This window comes from Coffea arabica, chromosome 2c (genome assembly GCF_036785885.1).
Source record: "Coffea arabica cultivar ET-39 chromosome 2c, Coffea Arabica ET-39 HiFi, whole genome shotgun sequence".
Classification (NCBI taxonomy): Eukaryota; Viridiplantae; Streptophyta; class Magnoliopsida; order Gentianales; family Rubiaceae; genus Coffea; species Coffea arabica.
Genome location: NC_092312.1, coordinates 35,406,373 through 35,418,599, shown reverse-complemented (window position 1 = coordinate 35,418,599; position 12,227 = coordinate 35,406,373). Strand labels below are relative to the sequence as shown.

General features: G+C 34.8%; 1 protein-coding gene and 1 long non-coding RNA gene across 2 annotated transcripts; both read right to left on the bottom strand.

The window, feature by feature from the left end:
• Positions 1-2,236: 2,236 nt before the first annotated feature.
• LOC113727262 (uncharacterized) lies at positions 2,237-5,307 on the bottom strand. Its single transcript, XR_011839398.1, has 2 exons — positions 4,728-5,307; positions 2,237-4,603 (listed from the first exon to the last, which is right to left on the bottom strand). It is a non-coding gene; the product is annotated as an uncharacterized lncRNA (long non-coding RNA).
• A 3,970-nt stretch (positions 5,308-9,277) lies between these two features.
• LOC113727261 (F-box/FBD/LRR-repeat protein At4g26340-like) lies at positions 9,278-11,815 on the bottom strand. The gene is made up of 4 exons (XM_027251298.2): positions 11,688-11,815; positions 10,199-11,244; positions 9,860-10,003; positions 9,278-9,709 (listed from the first exon to the last, which is right to left on the bottom strand). Exons 2-4 carry the CDS (start codon positions 11,210-11,212, stop codon positions 9,458-9,460), a joined length of 1,410 nt encoding a protein of 469 aa, XP_027107099.1. The 5' UTR covers positions 11,213-11,244; positions 11,688-11,815; the 3' UTR covers positions 9,278-9,457.
• Positions 11,816-12,227: the final 412 nt, after the last annotated feature.

Genomic DNA, 12,227 nt, shown 5'->3' with positions numbered 1-12,227 from the left:
TAGCATCGCAATATATTTCCTTTTCAGGAGTGCCACTTTTTTTTTTGTTTTCCCTGTCAAAGGTAATTTTTCCTTTTCAGGAGTACCACTGGATTATTGTTGTATTAAGCTAACCATTAAGGCAGGTGTAACTCCCCGTGTGCACACAACAGACTCCACTGAATCTGTGTCTCCCGGGGACGTGCCCAGTCAGCACGTCCCCATCTGATAATGCGCAGACAAAGTCAGACGCGGACGTGCACAATCAGCACGTCCGCGTCTGACACATGCTCAGACCGAAAGTATTGTGGTCAGCAGCGGACGTGCCCAGTCAGCACGTCCGCGTTGACACCCTCTACAAACTGAATTTTTTGCAGACAAGTTTTTTGTGGAATTTTTAATTATGCGGACGTGCTGAGTCAGCACGGCCGCTATAGAACAAGAAGCACTCCATGTCAGAGGTGTATTTGGCGGTTGTTTTTTTTAAATGCGAATAATCTAAGAAATTAGCCGCATAGAGTAGATGAGATTTAAAGTTATTCTTAATAGAAAAATTTTCTCAATGATACAAAAATACTATGTGGATCAAATTCATATCTGCCGGTCAAAACTAAAACGTGCTTCAAATCAAACGCGCATAGCTGATCTGCATATGATCCGATTCACATATAATCAAGAAGCAACTGAATATCCGCAAATACCTATTGAGCAATGCCGATTTTAGATTTTTTTAAACCTTCCCCCACCTCCCCCCTCCCCCCAACAAAAAAAACAAAGAAGGTTTGCTCTCTACCCCAAATCTGACAGCCAGGTTCATGCCTTGGTCTGCCAGGCAGAGCATGAAGCCCTTAACCAACAGCCCCATCGACAGTTGGTTGCCCATTTTTTGATTATCAGATTATTTAGAACAGCCTAGCCACTGTGCATTACACTAGACAGAGTATCATGACTACTAGTACCAACCAATCACCGTTTAGAAAATGGTAGCAGTACCTAGCACATAACAAGACAAAATATGATGTGCCCAGTACTATCGTACACCATGTCGTGTAGTTCCCAAAAGACCATTCAATACCTTCTTTTTTATAAAAAATTTTGCCAACATCGTTATACCATAAAGTTTTTTTTTCTCCTTTGAATATAACTTAGATGTAGTTCTCATTTCAGGGGGGATTTTGAATGGAACCAAATTATGATAAGCTCAACGTTTCTTGCATACAGACCGTTATGTGAGCCCCAGCAACCACAAATTTTATGGAGCCTTATCCAACACATACTTCTTATCTGCACACATAGCAACTCTCCTCCTTCACCCAAGCACTTACTCCTAGAAGCCTCAGATTAAGGAAATGTAAGGATGCAAAGACAGTTACATATTGAAGCAACCGTTATTTGAGGAGGAGTGCAGAGAAAATTAAAAGTTCTAACTTCTTATATACAGTCATATGACTGATTTTAGACAAAGACTTGGAATAGATTGAAGACATACCCAAAATTTGTCTCCTAATTCTGGGAAAGCCAACTTCGTACGTCGTAGCAATTAAGCGCATTCCGAAACTGAACCAAACAAGCTTTAGGAACCCTTCTAATGGTCAGGTGAAGAATGAACCTCTGCTAATGTCCTGGGCCACGAGCTTAGCTCAGGTGTTCAGAAAACTCATCTTTCATGGTACATCAAAGGGCTTTTCCACTATGTTGACTAAATATTAATGTCTAGGAGTAGCTGGACAAGGAAAACTTGTCATAAACCTTAAAGTACCCAATTTCAAACTACATATACAGCAAGTCAATGCGGCAACTAGAGATACAGGTGCAAATAAGTCATTCGCATCCAATGTGCTAAAATGGCATAAATCTTGTTAAAGTTCATATGCCCAACCACAGTTTAAAATCAATCTCAGCAAAAGAGAGTTCGAGGGAGTGAGGAAATCCATTTACAGCATTAATATTACTGACATGTAAAATTGAGAATGACTGAGCTGCATTTGAAGTTACTTTTCATGCATGCCTAGCAATCTGAATCTAGCAGTAGTTAAATTACTGACATCATCATGAAAACATTTTGTCAAATGTTGAAAAAGTGACAAACATGATTTCTCAGAGTTCTGCCAAATACAAAGTAAAATCGTTATGTATGAAACTAGCTTCTTAATTGAAGCAAGACTGCTATGCCAAGTCCAAAGTTTGTAGTATTTTGTCATAAGCAACTCGGTAAACAGGGACCATTAGTTAAAGAGCCCAAACTAAGAGGTTGTAATGCAAGCTCAAACAAAAGGACCAATTAATTCCACATACGCAAAATAATCAGAGCAAGCTACTTGGGTCATATGGTTCCTATCCCTTAAAAACTGTAAGCAGCACCATAAAACGTATTTGTACACACAACTTCAAAAAACTTAACACGTAGAAATTAAAAACTCAATTCTACTTTAGTTACATCACCTCTTAGTAAAAAGGTGATAATCAGCTCATCTATGCACCTCAAGAAAATGCAATCACACATGTAAATGACTTTCTGGGGAACATTAATATCTTCTGAAGCAACTGGAAATTTTTCTTGAAGTCATCAGCATGCAGACCAGAATCTAGCTCCATTTTTTGAGGACTCTCCCATACTTCAGAACATACCTTATCATTGCAAGTTCATCTTCCAGGCCAGTAAATCCTCTGACAAACATTTCTCTGAGACTTAATAACAAGCAACTAGGAATCCTCCAGCATCCATTATGTGTTTCTTGACAACATATATACCATGGCTGGTTACAACAAAAATAGCTGTTCAATACATTCTCCAAAAGTTGAAAGTGCAACAGAACAACTCCTTCTACAAGTGGTAATTTTCATTGTTTCTTCATATACAACAGCCTTAGACCTTGCAAAGTTGGAGAACTTGTAAATTGACAGTTTTCAAGCAACATTGGCAGGAATTTCCACTTGGAGCAATAAACTTCTACAACCAGTGTGGTTAATCTCTTGAACGTTGTCGACAAATGGTTAGTTGCTCCATTAAGAGCCTACAGAAAAATCATTCAGCTTGTCCCCATTAGAACAATTGAGCTCAGATTTCCTATTAATTGAAGCATCGAAGACCAAATACTTGTTCAATTTCCTTAGCTTAAGTTCTTTGTGTACCATACCGAATCATAAGATTTACAATTTAATGGGAACTAAAACAAACAGATTTACCTTACTGGTATCATATGAAAACCTCAGAAACTTCACATGATGAAGTGTTTCAAGTAGCTTAACAACTGAATTCCAATAACTGATTTCAGGGGGGCTGTGGCAGGAAACATCAACATATACTTCTTCTAAGGAGGTAAGGCTTCCTAAAACAAAGTCTTGACCGGCACAATCTTGCAATCTTGCAGATACAGGTGCTCAAGTACAGAGGCAATGATCTCGAGCTTAGAGTCTTTATAGCCAAAATCATAAGGAGAAAAAAAACCTAAACTTTCTTCATAAGGTTTCAGTTCTAGTCTTTTCAAAACAGGAGATGATATTGTGATTATAGCCGCATCATGCCAGGTATTTCTTGCAATAGACAAGAACTTTAGAACTGCACAACCAGTTATAAGGTTCTGGACAGAGTCATTCGATTTGAATGCAACTCTAACAAGATTCAGATTCACAAACCTAGGAAGATAAACGATGTTTGGAACATCAATGATAATATCACCAGACAATTATAGAAATTCTAGTGTATCACAGGTAAAGAGGCTCCTAGGCACAATTTATAGCCTAAATCAGAACAGCTATCACAAGCACAATGAAGAAGGACATTAAGCACTTGGACATTACTAGCAACTGCAATGTTGGCCCATCTGCTCGCTTTGATGCTTTCGCAGAAATATTTCCACTTCAGACAGAACTTATTGCTGTTTTGACATTTCTGAGAAGCAAAACCCTGTCTACAAATTTCACAAAGCTCTTTTTTTTTTCAAAAAAAATGTCACTTCGGCTCTAACATTCATTGAAATCTTCAAAATGAAAACTACAGATTTCAGTCCAGAGAAATTCCCATCGTCTTGATAAAAGGCTCGTAGCCATAACTTCTTTTGTTGGAAGAAAAGACAGAATGTGACAAGGTATCCAGTCTGGCAAATTACTAAGCCTAACATCTGAATTCACCACTTCGCTCAAGCCTCTCTTGCGCTTGTAGCTTGATCCTTTAATAGCAGAACGAGTCCAATATCTATTAGAGCTTGCCATTCCAACTAAGCATCTCCACCACAAAATCTAAATTCTGTAATAGCAGTAGCAAAATGGCAACCAAATGATACTTAACCAAGTTTTCTTGATAAAATAAGATGCGAATTTCTATTAAAAGTTTTGCCTCATCATTTTATGAAACTGAAGACAAGAACCCTGCATCAATTAATAAATAGCATAAAGTTTAACTAATTAATAGGTTTTTTAACAATAGAAGTTGACTAATTGGGGCATCTGATCAAACGTTAATGAGAACATTAATTTCAACAAACGCGCAACAAATAGATAAGGGCTTCGCTAGTTTAATGCTAAGAAAATATATTAACAATTATTATTGCCAACTGAATACTTTTTGCATGACAAATTCTCTAGCTAATTTGCAAGGCAGAAGCAACCAGAACCATAGAATCACCTACAAATCCCAAAAATAAATAAATAAAGAATCCAAGAACAAAAAAACACAAAATGGAAAGGTAGAAATGAAAGAAAACCACTAATTTTTCTTTTGGGGGTGGGTGAACAATGGAGAGAAATACCACTCATCCATCTTCCGAATGTCTTTCACCCGAGCCATAGATGAACTTTCAAGTTTCAAGTCGACTTTGAAAGAAGGGCTAGATCCAGAAAGTGCCTGTGATACTATACCAGACAGAGTTTCCAATTGAGCCAAAAAAAAAAAAAAAGAAGTGATTATCACTCTGCCTCCTTAAACTATAACACTACTATCAATTTTTTCCTCTAACATTTATTTTTTAGTATTTTACCCCATTATCAATTTTTAGTCTTTCACCCGTGCCATAGATGAACTTTCAAGTTTCAAGTCGACTTTGAAAGAAGGGTGAGATCTAGAAAGTGCCTGTGATACTGTAACTAGAGTTGCAAACGAATCGAATCGAATCGAGTTTTGACCTAATCGAATCGAGTCTTAACTTATTTTTATTGAACTCGAACTCGAGTTCGATCTCGACGAACTAACAATTTAAAACTAAATATTCTGATCTCGAGTTCAAACTCGAGTTCGACTCGAGCCAGCTCGATATTGATCAAGTGTTGAGCTTGACTTGAGCCGCTTGTGAGCGGCTCGGTTCGTTTGTAATCCTAACTGTACTAGACAAAGTTTCCAATTTAGTCCAAAAAAAATGATTATCACTTTACCTCCTTAAATTATAAAACTACTATCAATTTTTTCCCCCAACATTGAGTAAACATTTTAGTCATTTTACCCCAATATTGAGTAAACTTCACGCGTTGAAAAATTTAGAACCGGAACACTTTCCCTCTTATACCCTTCTTATGTAGGATTTATTAGTACTTTACTCCCTTGAAATATAATACTACTATTAATTTGCCATCTAATTTTGTTTATAAAATTTACCCATCATTATCAATTCAGTTCTAAAAAATTTTTGAACGGAAATATCCTTCTCTCATATACAATTGAAGAAAAAAGTTGGAATGATTATTTTTTTTCTTTTTTTCCCAAGAGTATCAAGAAAATAAAAGCAAAAGGAGTTTTCGCCTCCTTTTCTTTCACTTCTATTAATACCAAGAAAAAGAACAAGAGATGGGAGAAAGGGAGGCAAAAGACTCAAGAAAGAAGAAAAATAAGGAAGAATCCAATATTATCATTACTTTAATGTCATTGGAGTTGGATGTGAGTGGTAGGTGGAAGAGTAAGGAGTGATTTTAAAATAATCAGAATATTTGATTTTTTTCTTTTTTTAAGAGTTAAGCTCTCTTCCTCTTAATTTTCTTTTTAGTTAATAAGAGTGCACAAAAAAAAGGAAAATGAACACTTTTGACTTTTTTCTTGGTATTAAAAAGGGCAGCATAAAATAGAAGAGCTATTCTAAATTTCTTATTTTTTAATTATACAAGAGAGGAAGGTATTGTCGTTTAAAATATTTTCAATATGCTGAGTTGGTTTAACAATAGAGTAACATGACTAGAAAATAACATTGAGGAATAAATTGATAATGAGGTTATACTTTATGTGGGCAAAGTGATAACAATTCTAAAGGCCAAACATGTCATTTAACTTGAGTTAGCAAACTTTTTTATTTGGGTTAATTACATTTACCTCCCCTGAGGTTTGATCATATTACCAATCAATCCCTGTAATTTGTCCAAATAACGGTTTCACCCTTTGAATGATCAAACATTTAACAAAAACCCCCTTAATGCCGAAAATGCCTTTATTGAGGCCATGTTGCATTAAAAAAAGAACATATTTTTATTTTATTAACCTTGAAGCAATCCAAAAAAATAGAAAAAGTTTTTGCTTATTATTTTATAAAAACCATATCTTTGCTTCCATAAATAGTTTTGAATCAATAATTATTTTAAATCTTAAAAATGAATATTAAAAATTAGATAAATTGAAAGAAAAATAAAAAAAAAGAAGAAATTATTTTAATTCTTGAAGTATGGTTCAAATTGAGGAAAACATGCCTTGTGCTCTCCGCAACATGCCTTGAACCACAAATTCGAACCATACTTGAGGATTTAAAATAATTGTTTCTTTTTTATTTTTCTTTCAATTTATCTAATTTTTAATATTCATTTTTAAGATTTAAAATAATTATTGATTCAAAACTATTTATGGAAGCAAAGATATGATTTTTATAAAATAATAAGCAAAAACTTTTTTCTATTTTTTTTGGATTACTTGAAGGTTAATAAATAAAAATATGTTCTTTTTTTAATGCAATATGGCCTAAAAAGGGGCATTTTCGGCATTAAGGGGGTTTTGGTTAAATGTTTGATCATTCAAAGGGTGAGACCGTTATTTGGACAAATTACAGGGATTGATTGGTAATATGATCAAATCTCAGGGGAGATAAATGTAATTAATCCTTTTTATTTTGACCATTAGTCTCAAGAGTAAAGGCACTAAACAACAATGTTAAAGGGAAACAAGTAATAGCAATTGACCATCAAACATTATTTTGTAATGTCCTCTCCCAACTTGTATTAACTACTAGAATTGATCCAATAATTAGGGAAGGCCTCTTAAAGTTCTCTCCATTGTTAGGTTTAGGATTCGAATACTGAGCCTGATAATTAGGGATTGGGGAAGGTATGGGAAGGAAAGGGAGGGTAAACTAATAATAATAATAATAATAATAGTAGCATAAAATGTTAAAGGGGTAGAATGATAATAAACCACAAGAAAACTTGTGAACTCAACTTGAGGCAAGTTTCGCTCAATTGAACCAAGCTCAAATTACTTTTACACAGTTCCGACCCGATCCAACTCTTAGAGTAAAACTCGAGTTTGAGCTCAAAATTAGGTCTAAGTCTAGTGATACTCGAGTTCAAGCTTGATGGAACTAAAAGAAATAATAATAAAATAATACTTTTAGAATGGGTAAAATAGAAATACACTCTAATATACAAAGAAAATGAAAAAATAGATAAATATGTTTTGTCAAGCTCGATGGACCTCTGAGTCGAATATCATTGGACTCAAAACTCAATTCGAACCTCAAAATTGAGGTCGAGTTGACAATTGATTTAGCCAACTTGTGAGAGCTTAGAGTCACTCAGCTCTTCTGCCACCCTAATACGGCTAAAATTTCTTGCATTATGTATTTTATAACTTTACCCTTTACCTACAAACTTTGAAATCATCTCCATTTAATTTTGTCAAGATTGAAATTGTCACTTTTTACTCACTTTAAACTTTAAAAAGGTATACACTTTGCCCTGTCTATCTAGCAACATTTCTAGTTTCTAATACACCACGAACCTTTTGATTCCCATAATAACTTCTCTAGATTGTGCATTGGACGTTAATCCACCCCTGTTATATCTAGATTCGTGCCTTACAAATGCTATGCAAAATTAACTAATTCCCTTATTAATCCCCGACCGCATGTTGCCATTTGTAATTTCGAATCAGAAACTATACATTATTATTGTAGTCACAAAACATATTGTAAGACCCATTAACTCCAGAATAACTAATTAGTATTTATCCTTGAGAAGTCACATAATGCATCAACAGGATTTGACTAGGATTGATAGATTTAAAATAAAATACCAGTGTGCATCTTCCCTGCAGTAAGATAACCTAAAAAAAGCTGATTTGATATAATCTAGAACATAATATTGGCATCAAATTACATAACATAGACAGAATAAGAATATCAATTCTGTGTTCCAACTTAGCCGATGATGAAACCAAGGCACCTTTATGAATTCATCAAATTTCAGCACTTAAATTTCAGTTTTCAAAGTCTAAACTTCATTTTTCAATGTTATACACTGCCCCTCGAAAAAAAAAAATTTAAAGCTACTGACCCTGTAGGTGAGTAGATCAGGTAACAGTGATGTCCCAATTTTGTGGACTGTTCATTTGGCATCTCAAGACAATAGTTAAAGGGAAGTAATTCAATTTGAGAGTGCCAAAAGCGAGATAAATTGAAAAATAAAGAAAAGTGAAAGAGGGTTTTTTTTTAAAACATTTTGATTTGATCTTTTGTCGCTTACTTCCACTTCGCATCTATATTTATTAGTTCTATTGATTTTTAAGAAATTTCTTTCACTAGAAAAATGATTAGCTTACTTTTCTACATTTGCTGCCTTTGCAACAAATTTATTAACTAAAATTTGATAATTATAGTTTAGAATTTTGTCTAAACCCCATTAGTTATTTTGAGTCCACCTAGACTTAGGTCCATTTCTATTTCTTTTATTAGGTATAAGATTCCTTAGATCTATTTGATAGATCTCATCATAATATCTACATTTGAAATAGTTAATCAGCAATATGCATAAATGTTCTTGGGGACGTAAATGTTTTACCATATTTTTGTAAGTTTTTTAAAGATCTACAATGTAATTTTTATCAATTCTTCAAATTTAAAGTATCTATCCTTTAGATATTGATGCAATTTCTGCCATTAATATAGATTTTAATGAAATTTTGGCCTTTGCGATCGTTTTTGCTTTCTTTAAGTTAAACTGCAAAAAAAAAAAAAAAACAACATATTTAGTAACACCCTTGTGAGGAGATATTAACAAAATTGGTCTGCCTAAGGAAGTAATCGGAAAAATTTCTTAATGCAGGGGCGATAAATTAAAGTGCTTGCACCGTAAAAAGAATAAATATGTTTTGAGCGTTAACATTGCCCTAAGAGCATTGGTAAGGCTATAAAACCCAAACACATAAATCTTCTATAATATGACCAAGCTGTCACGGTTATCTGCAAGCCAATCACTTTTCCAAAGAGTCAAAATGGACAAGTTCTTTGAAGCCATCTCAGTGAAACACAACCTCGCATGTATCTGACTTCCTTGGGAACACGGATATCTTCTGAAGTAGCTGAAATTTTTTCTGGATATCAAGATGTACTTCAGAATATAGATCTACTACTTCCAACGCTCTACCATGCTTAAGAAAATAGCTGATCATTGCAAGCTCGCCTTTCCTGTCTTCAAGTTCTTGAACAACAATTTCTTTAAGACTCGTCAGCAAGCATCTAGGAACTCCATCAGGATTCATCCAGCCAGCCTAACAAGGTCCAGATAGTCATAACGACAACAAGTCTAATTGCAACATAAGCAGATATTCAGAGATTGGCATTTCAAATGAAAATGAAGGATAACAGAACTGTCCTATTGCTATTGTTGCCTTCTATCTATTTGAAAGCCTTAAACTAACCGTTAAAACCTCAAGAACTTGTAAATTGACTGAACTTTCAAGCAAAGCCGGCAAACAACTCCGTTTACACCAGTGGGCTTCCACCACCAACGTGGTCAATCTGTCAAACTTTGTCGAGAAGTGAGCAGTGGCTCTGCCAAGAACCTACAGAAACATCATTAGGCTTATAACGAATCTTCTCGGCTTAGAACTATTTAGCTCCTACCTCCAGTCAAATATTGAAACAGAATAGACAAATCTAAAATTTCAAATTTCAAATGTTAGTCACAAATAGATCTCACACCAAATAGTCATAAAATCACCCTAGTTACAAATGTTCTGAGAGATTCCATAATTTACCCGCATTGTGTCTCTTGATAAAGTCAGAAGCTTGACATGTTGCAACGCCAGGAACAGTTTGACAACTGAATTACAGTAATCACTTTCAGGAGGATCACACATATAAACGTCAATTTCTGCTTCACACAAAGCTTTTAGGCCCTCAATGCTGAAAGACTCAGTTGTTCTATCTTTCAAGTACAGATACTCAAGTGCAGGGGCATTTATCTCTAGCTTACGGAACCAATCTTCATCCAGACAGCAATCCGCATAAAAATCCAGTCTGAGTGTTTTCAAAGTAGGGGAAGAAATTTTAATAGCCATTCTTTGAGGGTTTTGAGGTCCAGGTCCAGCTAGATTGATATTTTGTTCGATATACATGAACTCCAGAACTGCACATCCGGATAAAATCTGGCCTATAGATTCGTGGGATCTATCATCAACTCTAATAAGATTGAAGGTGACAAGTCTAGGAAGACACACAAATCTTGGAGACTTAATCAACAGGTCACCAGACAGTTGAAGGAACTCTAGAGTTTTACACGTAAAAATGCTATTAGGCAATTCAACTGTGTCGGACTCAGCTATAATGTCAAGGATTCTAACATTTCGAGCAATTGCAGTGGCAATCCATGTATTTATATAAAAGGCATCATAGTCACGGGACCAGCAGAGGTAAAACTTGCCTAAGGATTGCACATTATTGAGAAGCAAGACCTTGTTAACAAATTTCACAAATCTTTCATCATTCTTCGATTCTTTGTAAGGCTCATTAAAAAGCCTTTCAGTATCCTCAAAATGAAGACTAGTGACTCCAGTCCAAAGAATTTTCCATCTTGCTGATAAGATGCTAGTCGCCACAGCTTCAGTCGTTGGAAGAAAAGACAGAATCCAACAAAGAACTGAGTCCGGCAGACTACTAATCCTATCAACTAAGTTTACAACTCCTTCAGAGCATTTTGTCCGTTTTTGGCTTGCATTTTCATCAGCTAACCTGGTTCTCGCTGCAAATCTCGATCCATCTGAGCTTTCCATTTCCAGTAAACAAACTGCTCTGTTCCTTAACACTGCAAGTAGTAGTAACCCTTTTAACATTAATTCTAGAAAACAGTCCTCACCAAAGTTTCTTCATACATAACAGAAACTATACTGAGATCTAATCGACTAATTTTCACAACAAAGAGTAACAAATGGATAAGGGTTTCACCATTTTAATATTAAGCAAAGACTTTGTCTAACGATAATGAACTCTTGAGTATTTTCAATGACAGATTCTTTGAATTGTATGCGTGTATTGTTCTTACTATGGAAGAAAAATAAAGCACTTATCACCTAAGAAATACACAAAAAGAAAAAAGGAGAACAATCTGGAGGAACCGCATAAATTGAATGAAGAAACATGAATAAGAAGAAGAAAAGAATCACTCCGTGGATCTGGATCCTGTAACTTCTTTCACAGCATTAAAAAGAGGTACTATCAAGGAAAACCTGCTTAGCTTTAAAACCTCACCTCAAATCAAAGGGAGCAAAATGGGCTTGAGGAGCAGAGGCAAGTCTACACACTACAATACAGTCTGCAGCAGGCTTTGAACGCAAGAGCTTACAAATGCAAAAGAACAAGCAGGGGTAGTGAAAGACTCCAATAAGGACTGAAATCAAACGACTAAACTTTATTTTCTTTTCTTTTTTTCGGGTGATAACCAAGTAGTGGCATTCGAAAAGTTGTTATGTTTTTATTGTGAAACTAATACTAGTATATGTGAAACAACAAAATGTAGAAGAAAGAAAAGTGGAGAAAAGTAGACAAAAGTAAAGAGAACTATTTCATTTATTCAATTGCTCAAATGATTACAAGAGAGGTTGGAAGACCTCTATTTATAGGTAAAACAAAATTAATGGTATATGAACTATGTTTAATACTCATATATGGATTTAAAACTTTAAAATTATGAATTGAGTTGTTTCATGAAAAGATAAGTATAAGAAATAAATCTTCTGAGGTAAATACATGTATCAATCTTCTAGAGAAATGGAATGGACAATCCACATC

What these genes read in the sequence shown, in the direction of transcription:
- LOC113727261 (XM_027251298.2), bottom strand. Translation starts at nt 11,212, where the DNA reads ATGGAAAGCTCAGATGGATCGAGATTTGCAGCGAGAACCAGGTTAGCT. An exon ending in TATCAAGAGACACAATGCGG is followed by an intron (nt 10,004 to 10,198) that starts GTAAATTATGGA and finishes ATGTTTCTGTAG; the next exon opens with GTTCTTGGCAGAGCCACTGC. An exon ending in AAGTTCTTGAGGTTTTAACG is followed by an intron (nt 9,710 to 9,859) that starts GTTAGTTTAAGG and finishes GGACCTTGTTAG; the next exon opens with GCTGGCTGGATGAATCCTGA.